The 19,521-nt window shown below is 38.9% G+C and overlaps 1 protein-coding gene and 1 non-coding gene across 3 annotated transcripts in view; one reads left to right on the forward strand and one right to left on the reverse strand.

The window, feature by feature from the left end:
* The window catches only part of GRIN2A (glutamate ionotropic receptor NMDA type subunit 2A), a 372,275-nt gene that overhangs the window by 100,549 nt on the left and 252,205 nt on the right, over window positions 1-19,521 (reverse strand). For both annotated transcript variants that reach the window (XM_024571552.2, XM_024571553.2), the window contains one exon: window positions 9,280-9,394. In XM_024571552.2, the coding sequence (XP_024427320.1) occupies window positions 9,280-9,394 (115 nt within the window). The remainder of the gene's footprint in view (window positions 1-9,279; window positions 9,395-19,521) is intronic.
* LOC112315090 (small nucleolar RNA SNORD74) lies at window positions 7,277-7,355 on the forward strand. Its single transcript, XR_002975855.1, has one exon. It is a non-coding gene; the product is annotated as a small nucleolar RNA SNORD74 (small nucleolar RNA).

A 19,521-nucleotide genomic window follows, 5' to 3' on the forward strand; every position in this document is an offset into this window, starting at 1 on the left:
CTAAACCCTTCCTCAGATGGGCCTTGAACACTCTTGCCTCTGGACTTTGGCCTTCGATGTTCTTCCTCCATGGAATGGTCTTCCTATACATATTCAGAAGTCCAGATCATGCTTATTCTCTGAGACCTTGTTCGAATGAGAAGCCCTCTGTATAGATGCCCTTGATCCTTTTCCCTACATTTAACACATCTCTTCTCTAAATACCAGACAGTTTTGTCAGGACTCCTTTTGTGGCACATTTCACACTATCTTATAGTTATGAGCATTTCCTAGTGCCCTATTAGACCCTGAGTATATGAAAGGCTGGTCCAATGCCATCCTGTACAGTGACTTGCATATAGTAGGTACTCGGGAAATTTTGTTTAGTGGAATAAATGTGTGAATAAATAAGAGATATATGTCCGTAATTCAACACACTCTGTTTATTGGGGACATATTTAACTGATAAAATCACTTAATAATTCAATACTTATTCAGGACTCACCACATGACAGGCCCTAAACTATATCCATAAACAACCTTTTATTTAGCATTGCTACTGTCTCATTCAAGGTGTAACAAGACTCCAATTCCCTCATTTGCTTTTCTCCCATATCATTTCTCTTAAGCATTGCTACTAAGTAGTGCATTGTACAGCAAAGAGGCATAAAGACTAAAAAGCAAGAACTCTTGATAACTAGAGTGACCTAAATGAAACCATTCTGTTAGGGTTACAAGGAATAAATCTATGCCCTAAAGCAGTAGCTCTACATCTTTAATTGACATGAGAATCACTAGGGGAGCTTATGAAAAAGCAGTCAGAGATGATTACTCTCTAGATCTGAGGTAGGGCTAAGACCTTTACATCTTTTCCATGGACTCTGATCTAGGAAGCCCAATGGAGTGCACTGATAGAAAGGCCACACTAAATGTTTCCAATTTGGGGATGTTCATAAAAGATGTTTCCATTCATTCTCAGATCCATTCTGCAAATATTGAGTCTCAGTAGTTGAGCACCAGAGATATAATGGTAAAGGAAAAAGTGAAAACCTGGAGGCAAACAAACAGTATTCTATCACTCATAGCCAGAATTCATGACTTCATCAATAGGTTGCCATTGTTTTTTTTAAGCAGAGTGAGCACATAGCAGAAGCCATAATATGTTTCTATCCACATGGAGAATATATCCAGGGATGTCCAACCCGCAGCCTGCAGGCTGTATGGGGCCCAGGATGGCTATGAATGTGACCCAACACAAAATCAAAAATTTACTTAAAAACTTTTTTTTTTTTTGCTCATCGGTTTTAGTGTTTGTATATTTAATGTGTGGCCCAAGATACCTCTTCTTCTTCCAGTGGCCCAGAGATGCCAAAAGTTTGGATACTCTAATGCATTTTCTTTTCAGCAATCCACACAAATGTTCTACCAATTATTACTTACTGGTCTCAATTATGATTTTCCTCCATTTTTCTTTTACATAATCATTAGAATGTGTGTGTGTAAGCCAAGTACAATGTTTGCATAAATACATCAATGCTTTAGCAGGATGAATATTTTTACAGATTACTGATATTACACACCAATGAACACACACACTTGAAATCCCCTGCACCTTCTCATGTATTCTGGAGACTCACTTGGTTATTCTGTGTTAAATGTGGTAGGAGAGTCACGGAGGGGTAGTTAAAACACAATGATGTAGAAGAGAGGTAGTCAGAGCATTCTATTATGAGAAATCGTATCAGGTAATAACTGCATCCATGCACACACCATTGATGGTGAAAGCCTAACTGGATCTGATAACGCACTGATATGCCACAGTCAGACCTACACACCAGAGACCAAACGTAGCTTTCTCTAAGATACCCTTCATCATATTTCTTCTAGGAATGCTTTAAACTGCCATCTACTTCATAATGTGTAAGACACAGGGGACGTGGCACAATCCTCTTCTTTAATGAGATGAATTCGAAGATGGAACTGCTCTGTCCACCAAAAAAGACATGGCCTGTGAGATGTGATAAATACTTATACCCCAAGTTCCAATTAGCTGGGTTTGGGTAGAATCTGCTGTACCTAGTGAGAAGAAGGAGGTGGATTTCATTCTGAGGGTAGATGGAACTACCTTAATTTCTCCTCTAAACCACACTTTTTCTACTACCGGGATGATGTAGCAATTAGGAATGTAGCCTTTGGGGTCAGGCAGACCTATTTTCACATCTGTTTCTATCACCTACTAGCTGAGGGATCTGAAGATGATCATTAGCCTCTTTAGACCTGAATTTCCATTTATGAAGCAAGGATAAGAATACTGACTTTAGATGAGTTGTTGAAATGACTTCATGAAATTATGGATGTAAAATTCTCAGCATACTTCTTGGCATAAAGTAGCTCTTAATAAATGGTGGCTGAAGTCATCATTACCAGCAGATTGTATAGAGGACCTTCTATGCACCAGAAACAAAACCTGGTAGTAGAGCTCAAGAAACATGAAAGCAACAGACCTATTGCTGATGGGTCTCTAGTCTAAGTGAAGGTGAATATGCAAGCAAACAATTATAATGCAAGCTGTTTACACTTTTGGGAGTTAGTACACAAGTCTGTAGAAATGAAATGGAAAGAACTGAACCCACTTTGGATTATGCAGATGTAGAACCAACAGAAAGGGTTGTCCTTGGTAAGAGGGAAAAATATTGAAAGGGACAGGAACATCAGGACATGCTATGCATGAGCAGCTGACAACTGAATATGAGGGCCTGGGGGATATTAAGAGGACAAAAATAAAGCTTTCTGTACTGGGACACAGGAAAATAGCTATGTTTGTTAGAGGAAAGTAATGACTTTGACTTTGGACAGGATGAAGTTAGAGGTTGGTGGACTATTCACATGGGCATGCTCTGCAGGCAAGTCTGGAGGTCGGGAGATCTGGGCTGGAGGGGGGATCACAGTGTGGAGGGCAGCTGAGACAAATGGCCCCAGTGAGAACACAAAGTGATGAGAATGAAGAGGAAGCAGACACATCAGAGCAAAGGGAATGGGACACTTTGTTCAGGAAGACATAATTATGGGTCTACCTTATATATTCTGGGTCATCTTTATCATCTTTAATTAGCACTTCTCCAGAAAATAAGAGGGTTATTTTTCTTTAATATTTATAGTTTTTGCCCTATTTTATGCTTGGAGTCAAAACTTCTAAACTGATTTTAATAATATTTCTTGCTCTGGCTAGTGTGGCTCAGTTGGTTGGAGCACTGACCCATATACAGAAAGACTGGGGGTTTGATTCGTGATCAGGGCACATACCTAGGTTGCAGGTTCAATCCCTAGTCAGGGCCCATATGGGAGGCAACCAATTAATGTTTCTCTCTCACACTGATATTTCTCCCTCTCTCTCTCTCTTTAAAATCAGTAAAAGCATATATAATTTTTAAAATATATTTTGTTAAATCTAAATATGTATCTCTTTTAAAGCTAGTCTATCTGTATGTGTATATATAGATATATAAAGGAGATACATATACGTATTTTTTATTTTAAAGCTATCATAACCCTAAAATGGTAAATAGAATTATTCCCAAATCATTTTTTCAGGTAGTTAATAAAAAATTGATTTGGCTTGAAGAAATCCAATCTATCACTCAAGGAACAATGCCAATGTCCCTGCCCTCATTCGGATTTCCCCAACTTACCAAGTCATGTTCACCCCTCTTTCCCCAGAGGTGGCTCAATTATGGGCTACTTGAGGAGAGGAATTGTTTCCTACTCATCCTTGCAGCAGCCCTGGTCCCTGCTGGAATGTTGGTTATAGAGCTGGCACACAAGGATATTGGTTGCACAGTCCTGGATTGACAATTGGCTGGCATCCTGGTATTATTTTCAAGCATCTCTGGGAAGCGCTGGACCCACCAAACTCCAAGGCAGAGCAAAACCATTGAAGAAAAGGGGAGACAACAGGCACAGAAGCCCTAGTTTGCAAGAGAAATGCTGCTCAAAACTGAGTTCTCTGTCTGCTGAACGCAGGCAGGCACTGTGCAGAGCATTGCAATAACCCACACCAGCTGCACACAAAGGCCCAGCAGAAAACAAATGCCCTTCTATGGGCTTGTCACTGTTAGCAAGACACCCTCATTACATACTGCTGCTTATAGTGACGCCATTGGGTGACCTCAGATATAAAAAGAAATTGCCTCTGAATCCCAGAATAACAGATCTCCCATTCTGCAGACCTTCCCCTCTGCTGACCTGCTGTACCAGTGTGTGCCACTCAGGGCGCAGATTTAAGGAAAACATGACTGGTATTTACCTGCTCCACTGGCTCCCTCTTTCTTTGAGACAGAAGCACAAGGAGTTATTTCTGAAACACTGAATCTCCTGAGTGCCAAGAGAATAGACCAGCTACGGGAAGCATTTGTACAATCTAAGCTCAACTCAGCAGCAATTCCCCAAGCTGCCTTTTTGAGAAATTGCTGTATTTTAACAGGAATTTGAAGGAGGGCACACAAAATATTAAAAGGGCATTTTCTGTATCTGGTAATGGAGGATATCAATGGCAGCCTTCTCTTATGCAATGTTATCATTTGCCCCATAAAGAGGCTCCTGGGCAAGTAAAATAGATCCAAAGGCAGCAGACAAAATTCACAGGTATTAGCCAAGCCTGACCCAGGGCTGGTATATCCATTCAGAGAGAATGATTTTACAGCTCCAAAAGTGATCCTCAGATTGTGTCACTTCAAAAGGTTGAAAAATAACCCCAAACTCAACAACATAGGCAGAAAGGCTCAAGTTCTCTATCTCCTATTAAGGATAAGAAAAAAATAACCTGTATTTTGGCTTTGCATATGTAAGATGAAAGAAAAATCAGAACCTGAATGATGGGGAAAAAAACGGGAGGATACAGGAAAGAATTACAGGCAAAACCCCCCCCCCCCTCAAAATCCCAGATGCATAAAGGAACACACTGTACAGTGGTATGGTGGGCCACAGGGTATATAAGAGGCAAAAGAGGAGATAACAAGGATCAATTAACTAGAAGTCAGCATTTCCCTTGAGCATCATAAAAGTACACAGAATTCCACTCCACCTCCCTCCCCATACACACACGAACCTAACTTTCAGGAGTACAGAAATTATTTTTATTTTTGTCTTTCTTCCTCACTAATAGATTTCAAACCTCAAGAATAGTGACCTACACATAAAGGGCACTGAATAAATATTTGTTAAATGGATGAATAAACAAAGTTGCCACTCAGTCCTTGGGTGTATCACCTAAAGGAAAAATAAGAGTAGATGCTCACCGAACAATGGCTAATATCGTTATAATTAGTATTCATTACTGGGAGTTAAACATGAAACTCAGTAAACATGGTAGTTAACTGTACTGGGCATCTCAATTTGAAGGGTTTCAATTTTTTTAACTAAGGTAGAATTACATACAATAAAATAAACATATCTTGTGTGTTAGGTTGATGCATTTGAACAAATGTTCAAGATAAGGAACATTGCCATAAATCCAGAAAGTTTCCTGTGTCCCTTTGCTGTCAATGACCCACCTCCACAAAAGCAGCCATTATTTTGATATCTAACCCCACAGACTAGTATTGCCTCTCCTTGAACTTCACATAAGTGAAACCATACAGTATAATCTTCTGTGTCTGACTTCTTTTATTCAACATAATGGTTTTGAAATTCACCCACATTGTTGTGGGAATTACTAGTTCATTCCTTATTAATGAGGAGCATTTCATTTTATGAATACACTATAACTTATTTATCCATTTCCTTATTGATGGACATCTGAGTTCTTTTTGATGTTTTGCTATTATGAATAAAGTTGCAATGAATATTCTTATACAAATATTACTTTGGGATGTATGTTTATATTTCTTCTCAGTAAATACCTTAGAATGAAATTGCTGGATCATAAGGTTTATGTACATTTAATTTTATAAGAAACTGCCAAACACTTTTCCACAGTGGCTGTAAGTTTGCATTCCCACTAGAAATATGTAAGGTATTCAGTAGCTCCATATCCTTACCACCCCTTGTCCTTCTTTTCATTGTATCCGTTCAGTGTGTGTGAAGTGGTATCTCACTGATAACAATGACGTTAAGGCACGTTTTCATGCTTAAGTCAATTTCTCAACTTTAATTGCCTTTTTGCTTTTCATTATTGACTTATAGTTGTTCTTTATGTATTCTGAATGAGTCTTTTGTTATATATACATATATTTTTTTAAAATAATTTTCCCTGTTTGTGGCTTACATTTTTCATTTTCTAGCAATCTCTATATACACAGGCAAAAGTTTTAAATTTTGATGGGGTGTAGTTTATTACTTTTACTGTGTGCTTAATGCCCTTTGCATTCTGTTTTCTCAGATCACAAAAATATCCTTCCATAATTTCTTCTATAGACTGTATAGTTTTATCTTTTAAATTTAAGTCTGAAATTCATTTTAAGTTATTTTGTGTATAGTGTGAGGTCAAGGTTTTTTTTCTCTTTACAGATATCCTGTTGATCTAATACCATTTGTTTAAAAAGACTCTCCTTTCCCCCATTGTCATAATTGTTCATCAGAATAATTTGAATGTATATTTGTGGAACTACTTTATTGTATTATCATATAATAAATTGGTTCATAGGGTTGGTTTTCATAGATAACCTTCATCAGATTGAGAAATCTACCTTCTTTTTCATGAATAGATATTGAACTTTGTCACATGTTTTTTCTGCATCTATTGGGATGACCATACACGTTTCTGCTTCACTAATCTTGCATTCTAGGATAAACCCCACTTATCCACAATGTATTATCTTTTTTAATATAGTGATGATTTATGATTACTGGAATCATAATCCAGTATAATCATAATATACTGCTGGAATGTGTTGGAAAACTCTGTGTAGATGGGTGTTTTTTTTTTTTTTAATGTCTGGTAGAATTCACAGTGAAACCATCTAGATCAGAGGTTTTTCTTGTTTAAATGGAAAGGTTTTTAGTTAAGAATTAAATTTCTTAGTAAATTTAGAGCTGTTCAGATTGTCTATTTCTTTTTATGTCAGTTTTGGGAAATTGTGGGTTTTCAAGTAATTTTCCCATTTTATCTACATTGTCAAATTTGATGGTATAAATTTTTCATAATTTTAAAAAATAATTTTAATGTCTGTAGGATCTGTAATGTCTCTGGTGATATCCCCTGTTGCACTTTGAGTTTGGTTATTAGTATTTGTATGATCATTTTTGCTAGGATTTATGAATTTTCTTTTCCTTTCTTTTTTTCTTTCTTTTTTTTTTTTTTCGCTGCTGCCTCAGATGAAGCTTATGTTGGTAGGGACATCTGAAACTGTTGATCAATGCCAACAGCTCTGATGGCGGCAAAAAAAAAAAAAGAATTTTCTTTTTTAACTAAAAATTTTTATTTATTAATTTTAGAGGAGAGAGGAAGGAAGAGGGAAACATTCATTGATTGATCCTTGTATGTGCCCTGACTGGGGACTGAACCTGCAACCTTGGCATATCAGGACAATGCTCTAAGCAACTGAGCTACCCAGCCAGGGCTGGACCTCTTTTCTTCTTAAAATGTGAAGAGTATTCAAAATGAGTGATCAAAGGGGATGTGAATAAGCTGGGCTTAAATTCCTCTAGGTCCCTTAAGAGGCATGTCATGTTTTTGTTTTATTATTATTATTTTATTGTTGTTCAAGTACAGTTGTCAGCATTTACCCCCTACCACTCTAATGTTTTCAAAGAACCAGCTTTTAGCTTTGTCAATCTCCTCTCTATATTGTGTTCTACTTTGTTGATTTTTATTCTTATGTGCATTATTTCCTTCCTTCTACTTCATTTGAATTTACTTTGATCTTCTTTTTTTAGCTTCTTAATATAAATCACTGACTTTACATATTTCTTGTTTTTTTTATTATAAGCATTTAAAGCTACAAATTTCCCTCTTAGCACATCATCAACTTTATTCTTGATATGTCATGTTTTTATTGTCATTCCATTCAAAATACTGTATAATGTCTTTCTGAATTCTTCTTTGACCCATCAGTTATTTAGAAGTGTGTGACCTAACTTCTAAACATCTGTTGACTTTCTAGATATACTTTTGTTGTTAATTTTTATTTTAATGCTATGTGGTAGAAGAATGCATTCTGCATTATTTCAGTCTTTTAAAATATATTTCAACTTGTCGTATGCTCCAGAATTAGTCTAGTTGGTGAATTTTCCAAGTGCACTGGGAGGAATGTGTGTTTTATCACTGTTGGAGCACAAAAGTCCTCCACCGCTTCATCACTCCTGTCTGGGAATCTGTCATATTAACCCCCACCCCGCAAAGTCAATGCTTCTGCTGCACAGTATTTTCTTTTGACCCTAGTTTATTAAATATGGTACCCACACTGCATCCAGTATCTTCCCAGCCCCCTAGGGTCTCTCAGGTATCCATCTGATGTGCAAAGTGAAGATAAATCTCAAGCTGCTGAAAAAGTTTGGAGGCTATGCATTGCTTGTCAAAAAAGACAAGATAACAATACAGGCTTCCTTTTTGATGTCTTTTATTTCACTCTTTATGTGATAATGTGGTGACTAATTTGAGAGTTCAATTATGGGGGAGGGGACAGTGCTGCTGGGACAGCTATTGTCATTGTATTTGTGCCAGCATCTATAAATCCCGGGGAGGTCTCCCCTCTCTGACTCAGGATATGGCTTGTGTGGTATGTGAGGTAATTTTTTTCTGCAAAGAAAAAATAGCTTTTTTATAGTTAATATGTATGTACTAGAAAATGTGCTTTATAAGAAATATAGCCTCCCTCTACAACCTAAGCTTTATAGAAGCAACACACTTAAATTTTGGAAATTAGTTGATTTAAAGTAATGACAAAGTAAATGAAAATACAGGGCTTTGTCCATATGGTTAAATGTGTAAACATGGTACACAATTATGAGGTTTAGGCAAAATGGTGTGATAACTGCTATACTGTCAACATCTGCTACTGCAATAATGTGAACAAAACTCCACTCTTTTGAAATTATCCTAAGTCCTTCAAGGACCCTTCCTCCTGAGATTTGAGAACCTAGCACAGAGAGCAACACACAATTACTACAGTATACCTGGGGAAAGCATCCCAATTGCACCTGACAATACTTGTCTGCCTTGTTCCATGAAGGCTCTGCCCCTGGGCATGGGATGGAATCTGGAGCAGCTCAATGGGAAATGATTTGGAAAAAGAAATAATTTGAATCCTTTGTTGCCCAGGCTTTCATCCCTCCCCTGCATTCAGCACACAGAAGGACACTCACCTTTTCCCATTCTCGGTCCTTGTTCAGTACAATCACCACCAGCCTGGGGTGCACCTGATAGCCTTCCTCAGTGAAGGACAAGTCTTTGCCATCCCATGTCACATTGACCATAAATCTAGAAAGAGGAAGATAGAAAGGCAGTTTTTAGGGAAGAATCACAGAGGAGTCAAACAAATGAGTGGATGCCACCATCAGTGTAACACTGAAAAAGTGTAAATGTACAACGCCATCACTCATCTCAAGCAGCCTCCACCTGTGGAAGTACCAGCACACGTGCTGGCCCTGCAGGCTGACATGGCACTCTTCTCCATGAGCCTGTACTCACTCTCAGAATCCCCAGTCCTGTACAGGCTTTAGTAATTGACTGCACTTAGCACATGTGATAGAGCCTTTCCGTCCTGTCAGACCCTTATACCCTTGTTCAAACGACCTTCTCACAGGAGGATCTGAAAGCATGTTCTATTATGTTTTAACAAGCTTCCCTAAAGGAAACACATAAACTCATAAATCACATGATATACAACTTCAAAGAAATGATTTCCCTTCCATTCACTATTCAGTCAACTCATATTTATTCAACATTTGCTACATGCCAGGACTCGGCTAGTTGGTTGGAGATAAATAAGGAAACAGATGTAATCCCTCTCCTCAAGAAGCTTATAGTGTAAGGGAGAGTATAAGCATTAATTGATTAATTATAGATCTAGGACAAGTGCTATAATAGCGAGTTGGGTGTGCTGCGTGAAAGTGAAACAATGGTCATCAGGCAAGACTTCTGCAAGGAAGTGCAGCTTGCCCTGCAGGATGAGTTAGCTTCAGCTAGGTAGGAAAAGACATAAACATGCTTTAGGCAAAGGGGGCAGCCTGGGCAAAAGCCCTGTGGTAGTACATATGAGGGACTGAATGCAAACCAGTGAGGATGAAATAGAGAGACACGGGGAAAGTAGAATGTGGTGTGACTGAGATGGTGAATAGGAGCAGATGATGCAAAGCTTTTCAGGCCATGTTAAGGAGTTCCATCTTGTTTTAAGGTAATGGAAGGCAATGAAGGTTTTAATTGGGTAAATGATATAATCAGACTTTTCTTTTATAACATGACTTGAAGGCTGTGTAGAGAATAGGTTTAGGGGAAACCAGAGTGGATACAGGGGCCTTCATTACTATGTTCTTATTATCCACATGAGAGGTGTCATTAGCTTTGGTCCTATTGTGGCCTCGAAGGAAGAGAAATAAGGGTAGGAGCAGCAACAAATAGGGCCAAGTGGAGAAATGTTTAGTGGGTAACTAGTGATGAATTAGATGTGAGGGCGAGACAGACAGGTATCAAGGACAATGCCTCAGTATCTGCCTTATACAATATCTCTGCAGTCAGCTCTTGGCATAGACATTTTCAACGTGAGTGATATCTGTCTGGCTTACAGTACTCTCTTACCCCCACCACTCCTCAAAGTCACCTTGCCTCTAGTCAGGTTAGACTCAGATGGGAAGGCAAGGCAGAGTTCTCCTCTCAGGATTTGGGTAGGGAATCCCCAGGGGTCCACATCTCTTAGCAGCTTGATAAAAATATGATGTTGTTAAAGACCCCAAGAAAACATACCACTTAGCGGACACTCAATGAATAAAGTATGTTGGATTGAAGCATTCAAAGACTTCCCAGAAAGACATGGTACCTCAAAGTCATAGCATTTTTTGCTTTATATTCCTTTCATACTAAAATCATCTGAAGAAGTAAAATATTAAAGAGGAATATTAGACTGCAGACAAATTCCAAAAAGAGAAATTGGCCTAATTGGTCACATGTTCGTGCCTGGGCATGAAAAATAGACTGTGTTGTGTGTGGGGGGAGAATCAATTAACCAGTTCTCCAATGACAAGGCGAAGAAACTGGGGTAAAGTCAAAGAACAACTATTGTGTATCCATTCAATGTATTATTCGGGTCATTAAAAATCATGCTTTTAAAGACAAGTTAATGGCATGGAGAAAAGGCACAGTATTTAATGTTAAACAAGCAGAAAAGAAAATGAAGATAAGGCTTGTCTATGCATGGAAGGGTTACAGGCACTTCTTTTCTTTTGTGTCTTTGTAGTCTCCAAATTTTATGCAAATACTTTCTATTTTTAACAAAAATACTGTTTTTAACACAAAACACTGCTATTCTAGAAGAAACAAAGAGTGATTACTATTCTATTTGGTACATTTGAGGCATCTCAGATCATTTCCTAGTAAGATAACTTATTGATTCGACAACTATTAACTGAATGTCTGTTACGTGTTGGGACTAACGGTGAGTCCTATGGATACAGAAATAGAAAACACAGTGCCTCTCTGCTCTCTTACACTCATTCTTACATTTCAGTGGTATAGACACATAAACAATGATAATACTAGAATGCCACTTGTGTACTGATGGACTATGAGAACATAGAGGAAGGGCCTCTAACTCAGCCTAAGGGATTTAGGGAGAGATTCCAGGGGAATCTTTTTTTTTGATCCTCACCCAAGGATATACTTACTGATTTTAGAAAGAGGGAAAGAGAGGGGGAGAGAGAGGGAAAGAAACAACAATGCATGAGTGAAACATCAATTGGTTGCTCTGTACACATCCCCAACCGGGGATTTAACCCACAGCCTAGGCATAGGCCCTGACCAGAATTGAACAGGGACCTCCAGTTTACAGGACAATGCTCCAACCAACTGAGCCACACTGACCAGGGTGGATTCCTGGGGAATCTTGAAGAATGAAGAGATTAAGGAAACGCACAAGAAAAGGGTTCTGAGCAGGGGAATAAACTTAAGTAAAGAAGACTCAGCACAGGGGGTGACACATGCTAGGGGAAGTAAGAAATAGCTTAGCAAAACTGGCAGGCAGTGAGGTTTGTCTGGAGAGAATCCATGAAGCCAGATCATAAGGGATCTTAAATGATATCCTAAAGAGTTTGGATTTTGTTCAGAAGGCTATGGGCATGCATGAAAGGTTTTAAGTAGAGGTAGGATGCATTCAGATTTGTTGCCAATAGAAGCAGAAGTTTTAAAAAAAAAGTTTCTCAGCATTTGAAGACAACTTCAACATTTTTTTTATGATTAAGAAACATTCATTATCTAGGCAATTGGAATTGGGTTTGTTTGTTTGTTTGTTTGTCTATCCTTTGATGCTTCCTGGCTGGCATTTGATGAACTGAGTGGATGCAGTCCAGGCAGGAGCATTTGAGGAGTGTTCCACTTCACATACCCTTACTGAGGCCCTTGACAAGGCCATTTGCATGGATTGGGAGTTTAGACAAGGACTGAATTTTGGTCAAGTTCCTCATTATCAACAAGCTTTCAAAGTTACTAATTGGGGTCTAAATTAAGCTGCTTATATTTTTCAAGTTGATTTTTTGAGTTTGTTCCCCATAGTTATTTTTAGCTCTATCACATTATCTGGCACACTGTCAGGGCCAAGTTAACATTTGGTGGTAGAGTGTGTTGACAGATCATCACCAGAAGTGCCATCCATACGTATGTCCATCCATCCATCCATCCATCCATCCATCCCTCAATACATCCATCCATCCATCCATCCATGTAACAGACATGTTTGAATACCTAATATATGTCATACCTCATGCCAAGAACAGTGCTAGGAAAATAATACAAAAATAAGCAAACATATACCTGCAACAAATAACTGCAATAAAGAACAATGATGTAAAAATTATACACATATGAACTAAGTAGGTTGGTGAAGAGCATAAGGAATAGAGTGGCCAATTCTATTGTGGAGGTAGGGCTGAAATCAGAAAACAGAGTGGAAGATGTTTGGGTTATGTCAGGGAAGAAGAGTAAAGGTTGGCCAGGTGAATGGCAAGGGGAAGGAAAGGAGATGCACTGCACAGAGGAAACTGCAAAGTCAAAGGTCTAGAACCATGAAACATAATGGAACTCTGCTCATGGAATTTCAACATAAAGACTGAAGACAAAGACCACCAATGTCCTTTACCTGGGCTAGCAGAAAATCTGTTACCAAGTCACTTTGTAGCTGCAGCCCAAACTCATAGTTAGGCCAGCCAACTCATGGAGGATTTTTTTGTTTGTTTGTTTGTTTTTAATTTCAACCAAATCCAATGCACTTGCAAGCCAGGTTTTGATTATTCAACACTTTGGGATAAATGGAGTTCAGGTTGGATCTACCTACGGCCCTAAATGTGGGTGAAACTGAAAAACTTAGTCAACTATCAAGAGGTTTGGAAATATTCAATATGTTACCTGTTTGGAAAAGGCAGACCAAAGAACAGATGTTTTGGGTTTGACTGAGACACCAACCCCAGGGAGAGTCATTCACAGGGTTATGTTATAGGAACCAAAGGTCACAGTCACCATTTTTTTAAAAAGATTTTATTTATTTTTAGAGTTAGAAAGAACAGAAGGGAGAGAGAGAGAGAAAGAGAGGGGGAGAAAAATCAATGTATGGTTGCCTCTCACGTGGCCCCCACTGGGGACCTGGCCCACAACCCAGGCATGTGCTCTGACCGGGAATTGAACTGGCAACCCCTTGGTTCACAGCCTGTGCTCAATCCACTGAGCTACACCAGCTAGGGCCAGTCACCATTTTAATCAAGGAGCTAGCATGTACTGTTGAATATCTATGTCCCTTTTTGCTTTGCCCCTTGAATCTACTTAAATCTCCATCTTCTTTAGCCCCCAATCTACTTTTTCCACTCACGCCCTTTTCTCCCATTTCGTAGTGCAATAAGAAAGAATTAGTAGGGTGATTATTAGATACAATCCCTCTTCTTCAGATTTTATGGAAACAATTATATGGAAATTCTCATGCTCCAGATTTCTGTGTTCCTTTAAGATTCAACATTCTGGACCGATGAGTCCATATACTCAGTATTAATATTCCCTTCTTTCTTTTTTTTTTATTAAAGATTTTCAGTCCGTTGGGAGGAAAAAAAAATCTCTAACACAATTTTTTTGCTAAATGGTGATTTCATTCTGAAGTTGGCAGGGAGCAAGTACCTATTACCTTCAATTCCCTCATCCAATTTCTAGGAAGGACTATCCATATTTCTCTAGGCTTTCTTCCCATTTAAACTTGTTCCAGAGCAAAATTCTTTACCTAGGGAAATATCATTATACACCCCATTGCTTAGTCCCCATTTACACCTGCTGGGCACTTGTATTAAACAGTAAAGTTTTGTCAGTGTTTTGTTTACCTCTTGAAAATTGATTATAAACATTTAGTGACCAGATAAAATATGAGAAATTCTGGCTACTGCCAAACTTCAAGTTACATTTTCAATATTTCCATGAGGAACAATAAATACATGAAAGCACACTGGGAAAACGCAGAAGGGGGAGACTCCACTGGTTTGCAGAGGATTCATTTCTGGGTCCTCATCATCCATTGATGATAAAGTGTCAAGCAGTTGATTTTTTATTGTTAGTGATATATACAACACTAAACCAAAAGATATATAAATGTACAAGGTGGGGCAAAAGTAGGTTTACAGTTGTTCACATACAAAATAATACAATAATTAATAAGTAATAATAGAAGAATAAACTCTGTGTTTCTGCATACTCACAACTGTAAACATGCTTTTGCCCCACCCTATATATGACTTGCATACAAGTTTCCTTTGGTATCTAGTCTCAGGGGGTATGAAGCTAACGTCCAAGTGAAAATAACATTACTTGCTTGCAATTTGTGCCTCATGATGTTGTGTGTGGGGATAAGAAATAACATTATAAAACAGGTAGGTCCTTTTTTCCTATATAATATGACTGCAAAAATCTGGGCCAGAGATGTCATGTTCTCTCTAGACCTGCACTATCTAAATCACTAGCCATTGACCACAGGTGGCTATTGAGCCCTTGAAAGGTGATTCATCTTCATGGAGATATTCTATAAGGGCATGATACACACTGGATTTAGAAGACTTTGTATTAAAAATAGTGTAAAAGAGCTCATAAATAATTTTATATTGATTTCATGTTGAAATAGATTAGATATATTGGATGCAATAAAATACATTTTATTAAGATTAATTTTTGCTTGTTAATGTGCTGACAGAAAATTTCAGATGACTTGTGGTTCCCATTATATCTATTGGACAGCTGTTCGAGACCGTCTTTGGTGTTCTTTAAACAATAGACAGTACGCATCATGAAGGCAGTGACTGCTCTGCCCTGCTTGGTGCTGTAGAGTGTCTGGCACATAGCTGGTGCTGAACAAATATATGCAGAATGGATAAAAGAACAAACTGCTACTTTCTACGTTGTGGATGACAGAGCTGGGAACAAAGCCTGGTTCCACCATTCCCCAGATATGTCATTTTGGACAGTGTATTTAAAACTCTCTGCCCTAGCTGGTGTGGCTCAGTGGATTGGGTACCAGTGTGTGAACCAAAGGGTCACTGGTTCAATTCCCAGTCAGGGTACATGTCTGGGTTGTGGGCCGGGTAGAGGGTGTGCGAGAGGCAACCACACATTGATGTTTTCCTCCTTTTCTTTCTCCCTCCCTTTCCCTCTCTCAAAAATAAATAAATAAAATCTTTAAAAAATAAAAGTAAAAAATGAAAATAAAATTCTACCAGCTTCCATTCCCTTCTTCATAAAAATAGATCAGGTTAAACCCTATGAACTGGCCATGACAGTTTCATGTGCTTTAACCTAACAGGTACCTAACTCCCAGGTTTGGTAGTGGTATTAAGCGATAGTACATATAAAGTACCCAGCACAATGGCTAGTATACAGCTATTGCCTAATAAATAACAGTTAACATTTATGTAAATTTTTGATGCAGTTTGTTTACTATTTTTCCATCCTGTCATATTTTTGAACATTCCACCCCAAATGCAAGCTGGTCTTTTAAAATCCATGCCATTCAATATACTCACTTCCAGGGTCCCTCTGTCCTTTTGTCAAAAGCCAACCACATATGGGCTGCATCAGCTCCTTTAACTTGACTTAAAATGTCTCATCCCTCTAGATTTCTATTTTCTCTCTTTTGCCTTACAGTGCTAAGTCTCCTTTAACTTCCCAAATCTGATTATTTGAAATGTTCTCTAGACATATTTATTATTCACCATTTCCCTTCAGACTTTAATTCTCTTACTGTTTCATAAATGCCACCATAACCCATTTAGTGTTTCTCGATTTGAGGTTAATTTTCCATCTGCTTTGCTATTTCCCACATTCCCCAGGGCCTTTTCCCAAATCATGGTGTCCCTTAAATACTTCTTTGAACTGCTTTGGGTGTCACTATTTTTCGTTTGTCATTTAATTTACATGTTTTTATTTTTCAAAACAGAGTCACTGTTTCCTTAACCTCTTTTAAGTTCGCCAGACATTCTCATTTTTGTTTAATGGTTTTGCTCTTCCCAGTTTTCTTTTGTAGGTTTGAAATCCTTTCAACTTTGCTGTCTCTCCTAGCACCCTCTCTCCTCCATTCCCTTTATGGACATGAGCCCTCTGCTTTCTTTACAGCAAAATCATGGAGCTGTCACCTGTGTTCACTTCCCAACTCCTGCACCGCCCCTTCCCCTAAACACACCCTTGCATGTTTCTTTTCAGCAAGTTTCTGAATGAATGCACTTTCCTCCTTGCCCATGGCTCAATGTCTTATACTCCTTGGTGGTTTCCCATTTCCTCTGAACAATTACCGGAGGCACAACCACAGAGCTGAGACCTAAATGTCAGGACAGAATTGTAATAACTCCAACACACAGACCTGCATATTCTAGCCCAGTATCATCCAAAACAGACGCAGAAACTATGTAATAAAGAAAAAGAAAAAACTGGGTTTAAGAGAAGAGGGGAGTATTTATTCTTTTAACTCAAATTTTACTGTGGCCAAATAAAAAAAAATAATGTGTACTGATTGGTGTGGTTCACTGGGTCCCACAAAACAAAAGGTTGCTAGTTCAATTCCAGGTCAGGGCACATGACTGTGTTGGGAGCCAGGACCCCCCTTAGGGGTGTGTGAGAAGCAACTGAATGACGTTTCTCTTCTTCCCTTCTCCCTCCCTTTCCCTCTCTCTAAAATAAGTAAATAAATAAAATCTTAAAAAATAATAATGTTAATTGTTCTGGCTGAGCAATACTGAATTAAAAAAAAATTAGAACAGTAGATGGTAAGCTCCATGAAAGCAGGGACCTTTGTTTTGCTTGCTGTGATTTTAAAACACCTAGAAGAATAAGCAGAGGCCTCCAGGAAATCGCTCATTCAATGCTTCTTTCCTGTGCAACAACTTCAGACAGGAAATTTTGCAAGTCAGCTTTGGTTTTGGAATCTGAGAGCCTGGGTTAGAATGCAGTTCTGTGACTTTCAATCCCAGGGAGGTAAGTACCCTAAATTCTCAGAGCATCCGTTTCCTCTTCTGTAAAAGTGAGGTATGGAATGTGGCCAGGGGAGTGTTTGGCACATAATAAATGATGATTACAGTTGCCATGGCTTTACATACTTATCTTCTCTCCTAAAATTTGAGATTAAAGGCTTTCCTTCAGATGCTGGGGGATCATTTTAGCTGCTAATTCCAGCTCTCCAAGGGAGACAACACCCCCCCCCGAGGCCCCTACACCAAGAACACAGGAGAAGAGAATCTGACTGCTCAGAGCCTGCAGTCCCCCCAGACCAGGCTGTGGTGCAAGGGTGAGGACTTGATGCCAGCCTGCCCTTCACTTCTCCTGGACTTCTCATCTCTATTTGGTGAGCACACCTGAACCAAAGGTGACTTTCTGGAGACATGTTCCACATTCTGTCTATTGTAATAACAACTTATAGTAAGTTAGGGCAAAGCTTACTCTGTAAGTATGACCTCTCTCCCTCCCAAACACTCCCTCACCAGACAGCATAGCTGAACCATTTGGCCAAAGGTTTACACTGGGAGAAGGGCACATAAAGTAGGAACTTAGATGCATGTCCTAATTCTACATACCAAGAGTTATCAGAAGCCAGAGTGTCCATCAATAAAGTAGTTCCCAGAATCTCACCCTGCTCTTGTTCCTTATATGTGTGGTTCTTTCAGGAACCTGGTTGAGGATCTGGGAAATTCTTGAAGTTCTGGATAGTGTTTTGTAACACTGTCAATAGCACCTATTATATCACCATTAACCTCTAAAGACGCTGCTTCGTCTAACCATTTGGGAGCACAGAGGTCAATGGAACTGCCCTTGTAATGAACATCTCTTCCAAGAGAGCCATAAAAATTAGGTAACTTGAAAAGCATTTTCTGTGAGGTCACTTGATCATCTGTATCTATGCTTCCAAATTATCTGGAATCATGAGCAGGCAGTTGTGTGTGGCCGTTGCCCTCCCCAGCTCCATCTCACCCCCAAATGTATAGAATGTGATGATATGACTCAATTCAAGGTGTAATTTTCTCAGAGAATTTCTGGATATCCCCATGCTAGAATATAGTTCCCATGAGAACAGGGTAACTATCTATTTTGTTCTCAGCTGTATCAACATTCCAGAACCTGAAAAGTGCCTGGCAAAGAGGAGATGATCAATACGCATTTACCAAGGGAATAAAAAGTGTCTGTTCTTTGTCATGTTTTCTTGCCCCCTGTCAATGAGCCCTACTTTATCCATCTGTCCAGTGGGTATCCACCTGTGCTCCCTGGATCACTGGGTATCTGATGAAGTAACTGAAATGGAGGAGATGTTGGGGATGAAGCCCTGAGCTCCTAGGAGTTCCACCTCTGCTTCAATCTTGACTATATTGTACTTCTTTTAAGTTATTATTTGGGGAAAATCTACCACTTATATCAGTCAATTAAACAAGCAACTCAGAAAACAATTAAGAGACTTGTCCCCCCATGCTTATATACAGGAAGAATTCTGGTCTTCGAATCAGGAGACCTATGATCTTGTCCTACGTCCCTGTATATGTGAGTAATAACAACTTCTTAAAGAAAGGGACTAAAATGTATTAAGCACCTAATATGTGTTAAGTATTGTACCAGATACTTTCCATATGTTCCTGAATTTTCACCCTAAGAGCGAAGTGTGGACTTTCCTATTTTACACAGAAAGAAAAAAGGCTCAGAGGGTTTTATGATGGTGCCAAAATCTACATAGGGTGTCAGACACTTGTGATTGTCCATCAATATCCTCTCTCCTCTTGTGCCTTCATAAGAGAAACCCCCATTTTTAGCAGGCACTTAGCCTTCTATCATAAACTTCACATTGTCCAGCCTTCCTTGTAGCTAGGTATGATCATGTGATTATGTTCTGGGCAATAGAGAAGAGA

Source organism: Desmodus rotundus, chromosome 1 (assembly GCF_022682495.2).
Source record: "Desmodus rotundus isolate HL8 chromosome 1, HLdesRot8A.1, whole genome shotgun sequence".
NCBI lineage: Eukaryota > Metazoa > Chordata > Mammalia > Chiroptera > Phyllostomidae > Desmodus > Desmodus rotundus.